Genomic DNA, 19,428 nt, shown 5'->3' with positions numbered 1-19,428 from the left:
TTTTGCATTCCAGGACGAAACATTTCAAAGTGAGGCATAAAATGACAGACATGATTAGGCCAATCCCCCCATTGAAGGAGAGCTGCAGATATAGTATTGACAGCAAATTCTGGCCACCAAGCCAGTCTCTATCTCTGCCAGGGCCTGGAGCAAGTATTTCTGTATATTCCATGTCAAAGTATTTTAGTTATAACCAACAAACCAGTGAATGCGATATTTAATCCTCCTTCCTTGACAAATATACCTTCATAACCACCTGGACGGCTAAGTTTGAATTTAGGATTCCTGGGCCCTTAAAATTTCATTGCAAAATGTGAGAGGGCATTAGAAGCTGCCTTCCATCCCAACTCCTCCCCCAGGGACACCATCCTCATCTCTCCTTACCTCAGGCCACGCACAAGCTACTCATCTGAGCCCCTCCCCCCAAAGAGCTACTGCTTGAGCCCAGGGGCCCCAAATATACAGGGCACAGTCTACCCTCCGGGTGATAGATCCAGAATAGAGCCTGTGCCTTGGAAACAGGGTCCATGCATTTGGGACGGAGAATTCTGTGACTTTAGTGCCCAGAGTGTGGTCCAGAATGGCAGTGTGGACTCCTGGTGGACCTGCTCCTCGGTGCTGTTGGGGGTGGGGGCATAATCTCATCCCATGGAGAGGATACAATAGTGGGGTCCAGAGAGGGACCCTCTAAAGTGAAGACTGCAGGGCAGGAGTCCCTATTACAGCACACAGGCTTTAATGCATTGCTACCCTTGTCACAGAGGCATTTCCATATTTTTCTACAGGAGATGGTGACTTTGTTTCCTTCCCTCCCAACTCCCATCCCTACCTCAGACATGCACAAACCTGGTTCTAAGAGCCCAGAGTTTCTTCTTCAGGGCTGCCCCCAACAGGCTGGTGTCATGGTGTCATGGGGCTCTGAGCATTTCCCGCCCTAAGTCCAAAGTCCCCACAGTTTGAGAATCAGTTCATCCAAGTGGGATCACAACACAACACTTGTTACAGCTTTCAGATGCCAAAGGAGAGTGTTGGAAGAATCAAAAGGCCCGCATGCTAGTTCTGCTACTAATCAGCTTTCGACCTAAGACATGTTACTCATCTCTCCGGGTCTCAATTTCCCTGTTTGAAAAGTGAGGGCTTTGGACTCTGTCAGAATTGCAAACTGATGGTCATGGGTTATTAGCCCATGGATGTGGGATTTTGCAGGTACAGGGAACAGGGACTTCATGGGGCTTAAATACTTTTTTAATTGGTAATCAATCTTTTAAAATTAGGAAGTTTCAAATAAAATTCCACCCATGGATCTTCCCTAAATATAAAAACTACTATACTGCCTCTATACCCCATTACTGTTGAGTTTTTCTCCCACAAGCCAGCATCCCATTCCCACCATGCCCCATGTAAGATACAAGAGAGAGAACAGGAAACTAAAGGAAGAGATAGAGGGAGCAGAGGAAAAGCAAACGGGGGCAATGGAGGAGGGGAGAGAGGAAACACAAGGGGGACAGGAAGCTAAGACAGACAGACAGACCAGCAGGAGAAAAAGAACTCACACTTACACAGCTTGGTACATGTCATAGCTTCCGATGTCTTACATACTTAATAGTTCACTTGCTAGTCACAAAAAGCCTATGGGATTTCCTCCACTTTACAGAGGAGGAAAATGAAGCTCAGAGAGGTGCAGTAACATGCCCAGGGCCAGCGATAAGAAGTGGCAGAGCTGGGATTCTAATCCAGCCACAGCTCTTCGCCTCATTCAGAGCCCAAGCATAGCTCTTTCCGTGGCCCGTCACAACCTCTCGACCTCACCCCCTTCTGCTCTGTCCCTGCCTCACTTTGCTCCAGACACTGGTATCCCTGCTCCTTCCACACCTCAGCCTGCCCTGCCCTTGTTCCTGCTCTCGCTTCTGCTTGAGCCACTCTTCCTGCGAATATCTGCATGGCTAGCTTCTTCAAGTCCTCCAGGTCTTGACTTAATTGTCACCTTCTCCATGAGGGCTGCCTGATTATTTTGATTAAAAATTGCCTTCAGATACCCTATGTGCACATGCAAACATACACACACACACACACACACACACACACACACATACACAATCCTACCCATCTCCTTACCTCCTTCTCTGATTTATCATTCTCCAAAATGCATATCACAATCAAACATACTACATCCTTTATCTTATTTCTTCCTGTATTTTCCTCCAGAATGGGGGCTAGAATGAGGGCAAAAATATGTATCCCTTTTGTTCATTGCTGTATTTCCATTGCTTAAAACAGTACCAGGCATACAGAAAGTGCTCAATAATTATTTGTTGAAGCAATAAATAAAAAACTCCAAAGAAACCGATTTTACCAACATTGTTTCCTGTCTCCTTCCAGGAAACCCATTGGGATCACTCTTCTCCCTCTGGGCTATGGCGCCTCTGAGCCAGCTGAGTGGCCACATCAACTCCACCTGTGGGGCAGAGAACTCCACAGGGGCCAGCCGAGCCCGCCCACATGCCTACTACGCCCTCTCCTACTGCGCGCTCATCCTGGCCATCGTCTTCGGCAATGGTCTGGTGTGTGTGGCAGTGCTGAGGGAACGGACTTTGCAGACCACCACCAACTACCTGGTGGTTAGCCTGGCCGTGGCAGACCTGCTGGTGGCCACCTTGGTGATGCCGTGGGTGGTGTACCTGGAGGTGAGTAAGCCCCAAGTGTAGGCTGCCTGTGCGACTACACTTGTCTCTGTCTTCCCTGAGTTCTGGCCTTCTGGGCTCAAAATGCTCCCTGCCATGATCCAGGGACTCGGAAGGAAGGAGAGCTCCTCTCATTCTTCCTTTCATAAGGGAACTGAAGGCCCGAGAGCAGCCATTATCCAGCATTACTTGCCCACATCAGAACCAAGGAGCTGGGAATGATTGCGTTCCCGGGTCTCCAACAACCAGGTGACTGGACTTGAGTGATGAGACTCATCCTAAAATGCATCAGGTCTCAGGGACATGAGTTCAGTCCCCACATTGCATTCCACGCTGGGCTTGGAACCTACTTAAAAAAATTAATCAGGTTTATTCTCTGTGCCAGTCACATTGCAAAGATGGGGAGGCAGTCTGTGGGTATTTTCATCAGTGTTCCAAAGTGTAGAGGGCTGGGGATGTGCAGAAAAGATGTGAAACAATAATGAGGGTGAAGGGGGTCACAGAAGGAATCACTGAAAAACGAGAAAAAAAATTTTAATGAATGAGGGGAAAAAAAGAGAAAAAAAAAGCCCATCTGCAAATAGATCAGAACTTCTTTTGCTGGTTTAGTTACCCTCGGACTCAGCTCTTTCCTCCTGGGTACCCGCTCTCCACAGACTCTGCTACCAAACAGACCCAACCTTCACATTTATATTTTTGATGCCTCCATTAATAGGACAGAGCCCTTGCCAGTCAGATAATGCAGCAGACCCTGGAGAATTCTTCCTGGGAGAAACAGTTCTTACATTTGAAAGTATTTTCATTTGAAAGTGCAAAACAGAGTCAGGAGGTGATCAAGACAAAACATCCATTTGCTAACAAAGGAATCGGGATACCTACACCTGTTCAAGGAACAGATATTCTTACCAGGAAAACATGCAATTACTAGAGTTTTTTTAAAACACTTTAATGTACTATTAATATGTCTCTCCTGCACCGTGTATCATGTATCATTTTAAAGAGGTATCCGATGAAGGATCAAAATGATGCTATGATTAAGAGAAATTAAAATTCATCAAATTAATATCTCGGTTAATATTAATAGTGAAGGTGACAGTTAATTAAGCATGACATATCACAGGAGAGCAAAAACCTCAAACATAGACTGCCTAGGCTGGTACCCCTATTAAAGAATGACTGGGAACTAAAATTAGACTTATGATCTCAAAGGGGAAACATAAAAGAAGGAAATCAAGAAAATAGAAAAGTAAAGGAAAAACAAAAAAACATCTAGGCTGATTGGGAAGGCTAAGGGAAGACTTAAAGAAATAAAATAAGCATTAATTTTTCTCAGGATAATCCTGATGGCAAAAGATCTTATAATTATCTTGACTTTTCTGTTAATCCAAAGTGACTGAAACAACCTTGAAATCAGCAGCAATGTCTCTGTTCTTTTTTCTCCTGTAGTCCAAACATACTACCTGGCACATAATATGTGCTAAATAAATATTTGATATATGAATGATTAAATGAATCCTTTCTGTAATGTATGCATTAGATGGGCAATTCCTGCTTGTACCATCTGCAGCTATACCTATTGTTACAATGAATTGTTTATTTTTTTACATCCAACAATAATGAGACTGAAAAGAAGTTAGACACATGATATTTCTGTTCAAGAGTAAGGTAGACTTTAGGTGCTAAAAACCAGTATGGATTATTTAGTGATTCATAGTAAATAATATGGACACACCACCATCCCATACCTCAGAGTGTTTCTTTCCATCTCTGTACATCACAAGGATTCTTAAGTTGTTCAGAAGACTGAAGGTCAGACAGAAATACAGGATGAGGACCTCCACTACAATGAACATTTTAATAGCCTCTGAAATAAGACCAGTCTTCTGGTGTCTATAACAAAGCCATTCAGGGTCACTCTTCAACTGTCCATTTGTGGTTGCTTTCAACACTATGGATAGACCATATTGGAAAATCTATGTAGATACCAGTGTAGGAAATGGACATTGTGATTTTTCCACCCTAGACACCCATGGCATCCTCTGCTAGCCACACCTGCCAAAATGGATGAAGTCTCCTTTCTACTGTTAAGTGTAGAAGACTAATTGAGCCCACAGAGAGCCAGCATGAAATCTTGCCAGAGGTTTGCTGGACTCTCTGTAGGTTAGGTATATGAGGGTTTTATTTTTTTTAATGTTTATTTATTCTTGAGAGAGAGAGAGAGGGCATGAGCAGGGGAAAGGCAGAGAGAGAGGGAGACAGAGGGTCAGAAGCAGGCTCTGCACTGTCAGATGTGGGGCTCGAATTCATGAACAAACCATGAGACCATGACTTGAGCTGAAGTTAGACACTTAACCAACTGAGCCACCCAGGCGCCCTGGGAAATTATGAGTTTTCCCGCATGAGATGAGCTCTGGTGGAGCTCTTGGTTCCCTTTCATGAAAACCAATAGGCATTCTGTCCAATGGGTTCTTTGGTGCAAGTGTTCAGTAATCAAAAGCATGGTCAAATAAGTCTACAATCATATAAAGAAAATTTGGTAGCCATCCCTCCACTGGGAAATGGGCTTTAGGACCTCTTTCTGTCTTACCCACTTGCTTTAAAGCCCTAGTCAATGTGATAATATTTCTGTACCAATGTGGCCAACAGTCTCTCTCAATAAAAGATAGAATGTGACATAAAGCAGCCATAATTAACAGACAACCAGTTAAGATATTAGAAAGTTCTAATCCAAAGGACCATGTTTCCCTAACTGACCACAGTATATACTTTTCTTCATCTTAAATACCTGCCTGCTTTCTGTGGACCTCAGAAGCAGACAGGGAACCTTACTGAGAGAAAAGAGTACTTTGAGTCCTTAAAGGGACTGTAACTATATAAGTCCATGTGTCTCAGAGAAAAGCAAAGCATTATTCTCACTTACTTGTCTTAAGGGTGGTACAGTTTGAGCAGCTGGTCTAGTAATTACATGATTATACCTAAGAGCTCCCTTGGAAAGAGGAAAGGATGTAGTATTGACCATAGCACAGAGACTGCTGTAGGCATGAGGGCCCCCAAGAGGATAGCACAGAAATGAGAAGAACACCGTGTGGTAGTCAAATTAGCTGCCAAATTCACAGCGTCCTGTGCTTTGACTTGAATAAATCCATCTTCTTTAAAGGAAATATTGGCTCATACTAGCCAGATACCTTCCTTCAAAGGAAAATTGCCTAATTTTTCCAGATACCAATATGTACGGCTATAAATATTGGAAAATATGACTAACTGTGGCTTAAACAAATAAGAGTTACTTTTCTCATACAACCAGAATTCTGGAGGAAGGGGATTGTGTTGACTCCCCTGCCTCATGGTGTCAGCAAGGACCAATCTCTTCCAACCTTGGCAAACTGGTTTAGTGCCTCATGCTACTCACAGGATGGCTGCCATACCCTCAGCATCATGGTCATATTCAAAAATTGGATGGGTGGGTGTATGCTAATTAATTTGGATGTAAATTTAAAAGTAGACAGATAGATAGGATGAGAAAAGGGAAGAGAATGGAAGGGAAGAGAATGGAAGGGAAGGGGAGAAAGGAAGAGAGAAAGAAAGAGAGAGAGAGATAGAAAGAAGCCCTTTCCCTAGAGTGCCTCAAAGATCTCCTAAAGGACTTCACTTAATTAGCCAAAACTGGATCATAAGGGAAGGATAGAAGGGAGGATAGAAAATAAAGTGAAAATGTGAGTTTTATTTAAAAAGATGTGCTGTGAGGAATTGCTATGAGATAGGCAAATAAAATGTCACTTAACACCATGCTTCTGATGAAATTCACTGAGGTGAATGTCATTCCAGAGCAAGGTTATTCTACGGAAAGACTCAGAACTGGGAGTCAGAGGACATGGAATTACGTGGATCAGAGGGAGGTGACAAGTACACTCCCCCTATGTCATAGGCTTCATGATAGGCTCAGCTTTTGTCCACTGAGAAAGCACTTTGATAATTAGAAGTGTGAGCTATAAATATCTCAGTTAAGACACTTTTTCAAGAGACTAAAAACAGAAATACCCCATAACCCAACAACTGCACTACTAGGTATTTACCCAAAGGATACAAAAATACAGATTTGAAGGGGTACACGAACCCTAATGTTTATAGCAGCATTGTCAACAATAGCCAAACTATGGAGAGAGCCCAAATGTCCATCAACTGATGGATGGATAAAGAAGATGTGGTATATACTTACATGGAATATTACTCAGCCAACAAAAAGAATGAAGTCTTGCCATTACAATGATGTGAATGGAGTTAGAATGTATTGTGCTAAGTAAAATAAGTCAATCAGAGAAAGACAAATGCCATATGATTTCACATATATGTGGCATTTAAGAAACAAACCAAAGAACATATGGAAAGAGGACAGGGAAGAGAAGAGAGGAAAACAAACCAAGAAACCATTAATGACAGAGAAAAAACTGAGGATTGCTAGAGGGAAGATGGCTGAGGGATGGGCTAAATGAATGATGGGTATTAAGGAGAGCACTTGTGATGAGTAGTGGGAGTCGTATTAAGTGATGAATCACCGAATTCTACCCCTGAAACCAATATTGGACTGTCTGTTAACTAAAATTTAAATCTACAAAAAGAAAAAAAAAAAAGACTTCTGGTTGTAAGTAAAAGAAAACGTAATTCCAATGGACTTAAACAATAAACAGAACGCATTGGCTCTCACACCAGGAACTTTAAAAGTCCTGTGGTAGGGGGGGCTACAGGCACAGTTTGAACAGGGCTCCAGCTCCATTTCCCTACAATTCTCTCAGCTCTCTTCTATTACTGGCCTTATCCATAGGCACAGGATAAGCTATAGGCCTCACAAGTGTGCCCCACACCATTCACACCAAGAGAGGAAATCTGTGTCTCAGAATTCCTAGTAGAGCATCAAGGTGTACTCTGATTGAACTGCTTCCAGCACATGGTTTTCTCCGAACCAATCACTGGAGAGAAGAGTCAGTTTAGCATAGATGATGTGTTCTCTGGAGAGAACACATCAAAGACCATCTCAGAAATTTCATGGATTCCAGTGGAATCCAAGGACTATTGGAACGAAGGCAGAGAACCAGCTAGTATGCACTACACTTCTGTTGATAGCATCCTCATCACTGAGGCTCACAGAAGCCTAGGCTTGGGCAGAGGGGTAGCAGAGGCTGGTTACTGACCTTCTTCAGTTTTCTTTGCCCTCAGGCCTAGCAGAGAAGTTCAGGATAAAAATCATGAAGGTGATCTCAAAGTAGGTTATATGTTAGAGGGCCTTGGCCTGGCTGTCTCTTTAATTCAGTTTGCAGCATTTTCTCGAATACTCTTTTCTGCATCATAACAAATAGTTCTATCTCTGATTCCCTCTCAAGTTTTTAATTTCCTGCTTTAGAAGCTGCAGTCTGTGTGAAGCTCCCTCTCCAAGCACAAACATCCCATTTTGTTCCACTCGGTTAAGCACCTTTTGTGATGTTTAATGCACTTATATCAGGCCAGAAAGACAACGTAAACAGTGAGAGGAACATTTAGAATACTAAACTCTGGATACTTGGGTCCCAGGGTGGACAGGAGAAAAGATGTGAAACTTAAGTAATGTAGACCTGGCAAAAAAGAGCAGGATGGGTTTCAGGCAAGGAAACTCACCACAGAGAGTGATCAAGGTCAAACAGTGATGACAGAAAAGAGCAACACAGTTTTGGGAGAGAGGAGCTTCTGGCCCTTGTAATGACATTGACCATTAGACATAAACGAGAGTTTGTATTTTATTTATTTATTTAATGTATTTATGTATTCTTTTTTTAAATCTCTGCTTTTATTTATTTATTTTATTTATTGTGTGTGAGAGAGAGAGAGAGAGAGAGAGCATGCATGTGGGCGGGAGGGGGAAAGAGAATCCCAATCAAGCTCTACACTGTCAGCACAGAGCCCCCCCGCCGGGCTCCAACTCAGGAACCGTGAGACCATGGCCTGAGCTGAAGCGGACACTTAACCGACTGAGCCACCGAGGCGCCCCAAGGAGAGTCAGCATTTTGAATGGGTTCTCCATGACTCTTACACACCTAAACTTCACGCAGTTCTGAGCTAAGCCTTTATTATAGGAAGCTGCTTGTTCGAAATACAGACTGTTGGGTCTACCCCAGATCTACCCAACCAGAATATCCAGGGGTGGCCCTGGAAGTCTACAGTAACTGTACCAGCAGCCCCTGCCCCAGCCCTACTCCTAGCCTGAATCATTTGTGCAGGCAACTGACCATCTGCTACGATATGACATTTAGGAACCACTAATCTGAAAACCCTCCCACTTCACAGATGAGGAAGTTGGGATTCAGATCGTTGAGGCCCCGATCTTGCCCCACAGCAATCCCCCTACCCCCCAAAAAGATTTCAAATGTGGCAAACAAATATGGAATGAAGAGGCTAGAGAAGTAATTCCATATTTGCTTCTTAGACATCTCCTCAAACAACTAAAACTCCATCCCTTAAAATAGGCATTCTTAATCAGGGGAGGCCATCAACTCGGATGTAAATAAAATTACTGCTTTGTCTGAAATTTAGTAGTTTCTTCTATCATGAATGTAGGCATCAACCCACAGCAAAAAAAATCTCTAGTGTCACCAGTAGAAATCACAGATATTTACATTTTCAAATCACATTACAGTTGTTGCAGACACTTTGAAATACCATTTACACTCACCAGTACTTGGAAATTACAGGCATTTTGGACCTGCCACTAGGTCTTGTTATTTAATGCATTATTAAAGAAGCACATATATTAAAAGACTTTGGTAACTGTATTTCAATATAATTGATATTCTTTGTGATCCATTGTATTTTATTGTATGCACTTGAAAATATTCTGGAAAGGGAACCATGAGACCAAAGGGATCCATGGGACACAGAATGCTCAGGAAACTTTGCTTTCGGGATGACCATTTCTGAACAGTGTCTTGCCTCAACTCCCACCCCCACCTCCTGGCATTTCCCGAACCTCCTAGGCAGTAAGATTCACTGGAGGAACTTACTATTCTGAGTGAGGCCTGAGAATCATTTTGTTTAACAAGAGCCTCAGGTGATTTGGGAAACGTTGCCTTATAATCAGTAAATTTGGGAAATGCTGCCTTAGGCTGTGTCTGTTGGAAATCAATAGCCAATCTCAGTACCTGAAGACACTGCCTTGCTTACTCCCACCTTCTGTATCGCCAAAGGGAGTTACTTATATTCATTAGCAAGTGAGAGTCACACCACCTGGCTGCTGCACAATTCTGGAGTGAGTTATTCATTAGGATTTAGGAGAAAGGTAGAATCATGTCTCTAAAGAGCCTTAAGTCAATCAGATTTTGAGGGGTTTTTTTCTGCTTCAATTTCAAAACTCGCCTTACCTTTTATGTTCTTCCCATGCTTTGTCCTTACGTCACCATGAGCACTTTCACGTTGTCCCTAGTTATTTCCTGCATGTCTCTCTCATGGGCCCTCAGGGCACCCCTGCACCCGTTCACACGTGACTCCCCCGAACATACTCCACACTACAGTCTGAGGCCCGGGGGCACACACAGGCTCCGCTCGCTTCAGTATGCTCACCTGAGCAAAGTATCGGACACTCACTAGGTATCGGCTGTGTGGTGGATGGAGGGACCAGCGCCAGCTCTTCTCCCTCCCAGGATGGTGGGAAAAGGTGGACTGTACACTTCCCAGAAGCCGCGCGCCAAGGTGCTAACCTGTAAGAGGCAAGATAGAGCCATCGTTAATATTCAGGGTTTGAAACGCCAGCTGCTTTTACTAGCTGTGTGTCCTTGGGCAAACCACTCGGCCATTCTCAGCCTCACTTCTTTACCTGGAAATCGTATTTACCTCAGTGGGTTGCTATGAGATTCATGTGTGAGAGTTACTTTAGCATGGGCTTGGTCCTTCACAGCTCTAGTTATTGCTTACTAGTATCTACTTGGTGTGGAGGACTCCAGGAAAGAAAAAAGAGAGGAAAGAAAAGTATTTCCATTACACATCCCACCAGTTGGAGATTCCTTTTCAGGAGTAAGCTCCAGGAAAGGCGAAGTGATGGTAACTTAGCAGGAGTTACCTCAATCAGCTGATCAGATTTTTTCCTTTTGACACTTAGCTGAGATCAAGGAGGATGGGAATTTTGATTGCAGAATTGGGGACAGGAAGAGAGCACAACCAAAACAGGGTGGCACAGGAGAACCCAGGGGAGACCCTGGGGGCTTTGGCTCCCAGAGGCTAAAGAAGCAGGGTACCAAAAATCCTGCCAGGTATGTGCTTTCACTAGACCCCAAGGTCAGCAGCTACCCCATCTTTTGCTCTATTTTTAGAACCCTGTGATAGAGGCAATCAGAGAGGGTGACTCATTTCCTAGAAGTGAGGTGATGTAGTCTGTCAGTCTGTCACGCAAAACTCCTCCAGCATCTGCCCCTCTTGCCTTGACGCTCCCGGATAGCAGGGCAGGTAATGACCTCCATCCCAGTGCCCTGTCTGCCTCTGCTGGCTGTGCCCTTCCGGGGAAGGTGCTGACCCTTGCCCAGCTTTTGTCCCTTTCTCGGCAGTGAAAACAGTAGCCATCTCTCATAGGATTACAAGTGGCAATAGAGGCCATGTATATAAAGTGCTTTGCAGAATTAAGACTTAGTAAGTGTTCAAGAAATGTTAGCTATTTGTATTAACACAAGTTATGTCAGAGACACTGACTCTTTCAGAATATATTTGCCTGCTGGGCACTGCTCTAGGAGCAGGGAATCCAGCACAAACAAGTAAAAGTCCCTGCTCTTACATTTGTCCCCCAAAAGCTTTAAGGGCACCTACAGTAAAGAACAAATTCAGTTTTCAGAATCTAAAGCTTCAAAGCTATAGAAATTCCCAGAATGGGTCATGTTGGCCAGTGACCCATGCAGAGTAAGTTTTCAATAACCATTAGATTGTATTAACAATGTTAGGATCTCATGATGATCTCTAGTTATTTTATTTTAAAATGCCCTGCTCCTCATTTATCATATAAGTTCCTCAAGGACAGGCCCTGGAGTACATTTTTAAAACTTCTTAAAACACAAAGCAAATCCTCCTTCTACAAACTAAGGAGCCTCACAACTACTTGCTTCATGAATGAATGAATGAATGAATGAACACCCAGCAAGCACCGGAGTTTGCTGTTATTGTTCACTCAGCTACATCTTCACCCCCAACTCGCAGACATAGGCATTCACAATTTTGCAAAAACAAAAAGTAGGCTTTACCCACTTTAAGACATAAATTGCATAGTAGACTTAGGTTAAAATGAGATTTAGTATACAAAATTCAACTTCTGCAAGAAGCTTTTACAGCAGACAGCCATCGGATGTACTGAGAAAACCATCCTTTATTCTCCTGGCTCCCTTAAATCATTGTGTTATTATGACTATATAGCTCCCTTTTTATGAGTTTCTCATTCTCAGAATTCCTATAAATTCACATTAGGCCTTATTTATATAGCGCCAAATGGTTGAACTAAAAGAAAGTAAATCCACAATCTAATGAACAAAAATAACGATTTCATCACTAGTTTGAACTTTTCATTGTTGTTTTCAACAAAATATCTTTGGTGAGGGCTTCTCAAAATAAAGTATGGAGATGACCAAATATAGGGCTAAAATCAGGTACTGAAAAGAAAGAAATCTAAGAGGAGAGAAGTGATTAGGGGAGAGAGACTTTCAGAACCTTTCTTTAGAGCAATAAATCAGAAATGAACAGTAAAGTGACTTGGCCACGTAACAAGAATCTTGGATGAGGAAAACTAACCAGAGGAACAACCCCATCTTCACACACTCTTATTTGAACAATGCCTGTTTTTCCCTTGAGAAGCTACTTTAGAGGCTACTGTACCGATTTTTCACTCCCCTTTCTCTTAAAGAGCCATTGGGCCTTCTCAGAAGGGATATCATGAGCACCCAGCTACAGCCAGCAGCACAAAGATTCACAGGTTTCCCCTTGAGAAGCATGGTCCCCACAGGCAGAGGCACAAACTCCTCGGGGCCCAAGAGTGGAATTTATGGACACTCTGAAAGTGACAATTTCCCTGACACATGTCTCTGGGTTGATTAGGTTATATAAAAAGTTTACAATAAAATAGAAATGTGCTAGGATATCAATTAAATTACCTAAGTTCCTGACACACTGTAATCATGACCAGGAGGAAGTTTCGCAGCTTGGAACACACACTCACTGGCGCTCTGAGCGGTAGACGGGATCTGCACCCCTTTCCAATGCCCCGGACCCATTGTTCCCCCACCTCCTGGTGACTGAAACCAGGGCATCCAAGCCAGGCATGTTGGCACAGACTCACTTCACATAGGTTCTCACAGATATTTTTCTAGAATGCTTCCAAGCTTTAAAACCAGAAGCCAGACAGAGTTTTCATTTTAGAGGTAAGTTTCATGAAAACCGTGTTGCCATCCTATTTCCTGGGTATATGGCAAGGTTTCCACCGTGGGGAGGGCTTCAGAAAGACAGTCTTGGCCCAATGCACACATTTGGCTATCACCCAAGCTCTTCTCACTACCAGCTGGGCATCTATGGGCATATCAATTAACCATGAGGAGCTTCAGTTGCCTCCTGAGTTTGAACTTGATCAGTAACTCTCAAACCTTGGTGTATTTGGAGGGAGTGGGAGAGAGGGCCAGAGGGAGTCTTTAAAAATGAAAATTCATGGGCTCCAGATTCAGCGATTCTGACTCAGTAGGCCTAGGGAAGGGTTCAGAAATCTGTATCTTTAAGGAGCACCCCACTGTGGACCACACTTTCAAAAACACTGGACTAATTCCAGCACTGATGTTCTAACATTCTGTGAATCTGTCCTTTGTTGGGTGACTGACCATCTTGAGCAGCCTAGAGCTCCTCAGTGTCTGACTCCCCTTGGGAACAATGGTACCAACCATAGGGAGGGCACGTCAGCACGTGCAGGCTAGCCTAGGGAAGGCAACAGATTTGACTGGGCTGTCGGGGGAAACACTAACATCCTTGTCTCTGATGCGCAGGTGACAGGAGGAGTCTGGACCTTCAGCCGAGTTTGCTGTGATGTTTTCGTCACCCTGGATGTCATGATGTGTACAGCCAGCATCCTGAACCTCTGCGCCATCAGCATCGACAGGTAGGGCTGGGATTCCCCTTCCACCAGGTCTAGACTTCCAGGTGGTATGGGAAATCAGCCTGGGGAAGCTGCTTCTGCTCAATTTGAGGCCCAGGCTTTGCACTTGAGGACACTGGGGTCACTGTCAAGTAGAACTTACCACTTAGGACATCTCTCTCATTTTCTTTTACACTACTGTTTGCAGTAGAGAAGAAACTGTTGTGGCAGGAGAAAAATAATTATCCTATAAGCTTTCCTAGCCATTCCTTTCTTCTATACCCCTAAGGGGACTCTGGTTTTGCCTTCCCACCATCCTTTGGGTTTTTGTGATTCTTAATTGGTAGAAAAGGGGAAGCAAGACACAGACAACAGATGAGCTGACAAGACTTGGGAGGAGAATTCCTGTTATTATATTGTTTGTTTTTCATAAAGTGGGGAAGAGGGTGGGGAAGGAGGGAGAGAGAGAGGAAAGAGAAAACTTAGGAGTATATGCAAGGAAGGAGAAAGGAGAAAAGTGGATGGGCAGAAAAGCAATTTTAGGAAGTATGGCTGTGATCTGTTCATTTCCTTCATGGAGTATAAGGAAAACAAGGAAACAGTGACTTATTTTAGAATTGCTTTCTGGTTGGTGGCATGGATTTCTGTGACCGTGACTCACCTCTGTGCATGTCCCACCTGAGAAGACGTGCTTCCCCCTGGAAGAGGGCCCAGCCCTGGCCCTGGGAGCCTCTGTTCCTCACTTCTCCTCTCCTTCTGTTTCCTCTTCGCTTTCCCCCTTCCCCTGCCTGGGCCTTGGATATGCCCATGGCTCCCACGGAGGTCTCCAGGCCTACAGAGAGTGCTGGGGAAAGGCGTTTGCTCTTCAGCCCACAGCCTCTTGCCACACAAGAGCCTCCAACCTTCCCTTCTCGGGGTCCCCTCCCACGTCCCTCCCCTTCCACCCCTTCTCTCTCCTGTACTCTTTCTCCCAGCAATACCATCCACTCACTCCACAGCTTGAACACGGGAGCCCAAACAAACGCTGCCAATCACTGAGAATCTACCATACTGGACTAAGGCTTTGACGTGCACTAACTCACTTAATCTTCACAACTCAGCTATTATTCTCTTCATTTCCAGCTTCTGAATGAAATTTAAAAATTTGCCTAAAGTCACACCCCTAGTACAGAGCAGTGCCAGCATTTGATTTCATGTTTGACTCCAAGTTCATAATCTTAGCCTTTGTGCTAAGCCTCTTCAAATCTCCAGCCACACCCCTGAGACCTCCCCTGAGCTTCAAACCACATCACCACCTAGATTTCTCATTGGCTCCTACAAGGTAGCACAGTAAAAACCAAACCATCAAAGCACCAAACCATCTTCACTTGATCATCCCTTACTGAGAACATCATTGCTTTAGAATCTCAGTTTTGTTCGACTCCTCTCTCTTCCTCATCTCCCACATCTAAGCAGTCAAGGATTACAGATTCCATTTTTTGCCAATTTCCCCCAAATTTGCTCCTATCTTTCCTTTCTCACTATGCCTGCTTACTTTAGGATCCTATGACCTCTCCCCCAGACAGCCTCCTAACTGGTCCTGCACACCACTCTCACTCAGAATTACTCCCCCCAGAAGTAAAGTTCAGATGTCCATTACCCTATTCAATACCCTTCAGCGTCTCCTGGGCCTGTGGAAGAAATGTTAAAACTACTTTCACAGCCTAGGATTCAAAGTTTTCTATAATATGGCCTCCATTTTACTTTTCAACTTCATCACTTCCTGGGTTGCCCTGCCTATATTCCTCTTGCTTCAAGGTCTGCCACTCTTGTAAATTTCTACAAACTTGATTCAGTTTCCCCTGAACTCTCATAGAGCTTTCTCTGTAACTATCTCAAGCCTGCCTTTTGCTAGATGTTCTAGAGCAGGTTCTTCTCACTCCCCTGTGTTTGACATTTGCATGACCCAGGGTTGTGCCCTCTCTATCAACAGCCTACACTCCCTTTCATGTGCTGAAATGGGAATCTTGAACACTGACTAAAGAATGGGCATGAAAACCCCTCTCTGTAGTGACACTGTAGACCAGCCAGTCAACCGGATAGTCTTGTGACTTTATCACTTGACTGGCTATCCATCTGAGAAGGAAAATTAAAGAACACGTCCAATGGCTGGGACTCACACCATTAAAGAATGTGTTTCAAAATCAAGGGAGATCGTTGCATAATTCTATGAATATACCCCCAAACATTGAATGGGACACTTTGAATGAATTATGTGGCATGTGAATTATATCTTGATAAAGCTGTTTTAAAATAGTTGGGGTATTTTAATAACATTTTTAGGGCTCTGAGAACAGAACTCTTCTGTCTTTTGTGTGAATTCTGGCCATTTAGTAACCAAATATATAATTTACATAAGTAGCAAGCTGCATCTGGTTTGCTATACCATCACCTCCACTTCCCCAAACTCTTAGACAAGTCCTAGGTCCTTATCACCTGTGAGTCCCCTGCTGCGCCTATGACAGACCTTGAACAAAGAATATTACACCAGACTGAGTGGTCTTTGTCTGAGGGTAGCCAAGGTTTATAGCACAAACGTGCACCTTCAGAAAGACATAAGAAAGTGGGTGAAGAGCAGAGCAGGGAGCTTCTTAAGAGAGGCTCTGGGGCAGCCCCCCTCTTGCCTCTCGGCTCCCGGCCCCACTCTCCAGCCCCTCAGGAGTGTGCCTACACACTCCATCCACACACACTCACGTGCATGGGGCTGGCAGATGAGGTTATGCAGGCTGTGCCCTGCACAAGCCTTAGGGAACTGGATTCGACCCGTGTTTCTTTGCAGACCTTGAGGCGGCCAGGAGAGGGGCCTTTTCTAGCCTGCACAAGAGCACCATTTCACTGGCAGCAGCCACGCTTGACAGACACTTCTACTTTTCACCACGTACAAAACCGACAAGGATAAACCTTGAATTGGCTCTGTCCCAGAGGGGACAACTCCCAGAATGCATTGCCCTCACTACCTGAAATCTGGGGACAAGCCATGCCTTAGACTCCAATGGAGAAGGATGCCTTCTTCTTGGCTGGTACGTCTACATGAACCAATCCTCACCAGACCTCAAGATGGAGGCTCCTCTCTATTCCAGGAAGGAACACAGGCCTTGGAAAAGCTGTCTCCATCATCCCTGATGGCAGTGTGCAGTACACAGCATTAAATTCTGTTCATGTGATGCCAAATCACTGGTCAATTCATTAAAAATGCAGTCATTCATGCAGACCTTTGGTCTTCACACAATGCTAGTCACCAGTCTGACAAACTTGACCGAATGGATTCAGCATTTTTTGGCCATGAAGCCCTGCTACGTAATAACAGGGTAGTAAGAGATAGGAAAGAAAAGGAAATGATAAAAAGGGGTTTTGAAAGCAAGTAATACTATTATCATTAGATTCTCAGGCATAGCCCTGGATGCTTGGATTAATGCTGCCTTTTCTTTTTTAAAAAGCACAAACCCCTACTCCCCCCACCCCTTGGCGCCTTGCCTCCCCAGGGGGCCAGCCCCCTCCCACAGCATCCTGGGTCAGAACTGAGTCAGGGAGAGGGCTGAGAAAGTGTCAGAGGAGGAGGACACATTCTGAGTGGTGAGAATTAGAGTCCTCCGCTAGGGGCCCAGGAATAATGCAACCAAATTCATTCACCAGGGAGTTATTTAAGTGGCTCTCAAATGGCACCCATCACACAGGCAAGCCTCCGTGTCTTTGCAGCAAGCACAATAGGTACCAGATGAGTCACAGGCACCTTGGATTTTTAGTTTGCATCTAAATAAGCACTTTATATTTGCAAAGAGCTTTCCAGTCATTTGCAAAAAGCTTTCTCCTTCAACAATTTCACGAGGGGAGTCCACAGAACTAAAGATTTATTGAGCCCCCTGTCTGACCAAATAAAAGGTGGTGAAAAGCAGCCCTCACAGAGCTCTGGGGCTCATTAAACCCAGGCAGGGAGTTAGACTCAGGCCCTCCCACTCAGACCAGTCTCTTTCCTCCCCATCCCCCGCCTCTCCCCACCAGCTTCCCCAGGAGGCACCTTCATCAGTGCACCGCCTCCCCCACACCTACCGTCCTAGGACAGGACTTCAGGCGGAGGTCATGTTCTGCCAGAATCCCGGGAGCTTCAGTAGAGTGATGAGCCTACAAAGCCCAGCCACAGAGGTGGGAGTCAGAAGGGGCATCGTAGTTTACCTCATTTGTGCAGAAACGTTACATGCTCGCAGGGGCTCCCGTAGCCTCTTCGCTCCGGGCCTAGAACCGGGGTCTCCTGACTCCCCCACCAGTACTCTATTATATGGAACGACCCCTTCCTTCACTGGTAGAAGGAGGGATGGGACACCAAGAGAAGGCCTCTGGCCACGCCTGCAGCCCACCACTATGGGTGCTATTTCTTTGGAGTAAAAGAGGCATATTTCCTATGTCTTCAGTGCCCTGGCTCCATGCTAATCACTTATGCAGCATGTACCATATGCCAAGCTAAGAGCGTTTCCTTATGACTAACCATCACAACACCCCAGCGAGAGAGGTGTATTATCCCCATTTTAAAGTGAAAAGTCTGAGGCTAGACTGTGTAGTCTACCCACACACCACACTGCTGGTGCAGGAGTAAGGTTCCAGTCACCCTCTTTCTTCTGTAGCACACTGCCCTGCACAGAGGTGCCTAGCCACACTCTGGGCCCCTTCACTCCGGAGCTCCGCTGCCTCGCTACAAATCCTGGCCCTACCACCTAATAGCAGTGTGACCACCGGCAAGTCAGTTACCCTCTCTGGGCCTCTGTTCCCTTATCCGTTTGGTGGAGAACATAGTAACAGAGTTACTACAAGAATCAAACGACTTAACATTTGTAAAGCACTTCAAACAGTTGCCCGACACATAGAAGGTGTTACATATACTTGTTTGATAAACTTAACGTTCCCTTCAGTGTTCCCAGGAACAAAGCGTAGATAGCCATAAACTCATCAATCTGAATAATCACAGATCCCTTGGACTAGCACAATACTATGCCAATAATAATAATAATAATAATAATAATAATAATAATAATAATGGGGTTTTTAATGCTTAATAGGTACCAGGCATTGTGCTAAAAGACTTCACAGAGATCATCTAATTTAGTGTTCATAACAGCCCTATCGGGCTGAATCATTATCCCCAATGTACAGATAAGGAAATTGAATCTCAGAGAAGCCAAATTCTGGCCCGTGGCCACGCAGTTAAGTGGAAGAACTGGGATTTGTACGCTGATCACGGTTTCCAACCGCCACGGCTTTAACCACCTTGCACACTGCCAGTGTTCCGGCCACGCCAGAAAGAGCCCAATGAACTAGGAACTCAGCAGGAGGAGGCGAGGGAGCGAGAGGGCACGCAGAGTCGCCCTGGAACGGCTCAGTGCGCGCAGCAGCAGGGCTCAGAGACGGCCCGGGCCCGCCCCCAGCCCGCTCTACGTCCAGCCCTGCCCTTGCTGCCGGCGGTCACCTGCGACGGATTCGGGAGGAGACAAGCGGTAGAGCAGCCTTCCGGGGTGGGAATTCTGGGCCACCGCAGGCCTCCAAGAAACTGCAGAGCCGAGCTTTCCCCGCCCCCCTGCCTCTCCACGGGGACCGGAACGCCGGCAGGTGAGC

At 45.0% G+C, this 19,428-nt stretch overlaps 1 protein-coding gene across 2 annotated transcripts in view; it reads left to right on the top strand.

Annotated features, from left to right (window-relative positions):
• Positions 1–2,414: 2,414 nt before the first annotated feature.
• Positions 2,415–19,428, top strand: part of DRD3 (dopamine receptor D3) — a 32,120-nt gene continuing 15,106 nt past the window's right edge. For both annotated transcript variants that reach the window (XM_029939343.1, XM_029939342.1), the window contains exons 1-2: positions 2,415–2,684; positions 13,700–13,812. In XM_029939343.1, coding sequence (XP_029795203.1) covers positions 2,415–2,684; positions 13,700–13,812 — 383 coding nt within the window. The remainder of the gene's footprint in view (positions 2,685–13,699; positions 13,813–19,428) is intronic.

Source organism: Suricata suricatta, chromosome 5, assembly GCF_006229205.1.
Source record: "Suricata suricatta isolate VVHF042 chromosome 5, meerkat_22Aug2017_6uvM2_HiC, whole genome shotgun sequence".
Classification (NCBI taxonomy): Eukaryota; Metazoa; Chordata; class Mammalia; order Carnivora; family Herpestidae; genus Suricata; species Suricata suricatta.
The sequence above is the reverse complement of the archived record's forward strand: the minus strand, read 5'-3'. Positions and strand labels throughout refer to the sequence as shown.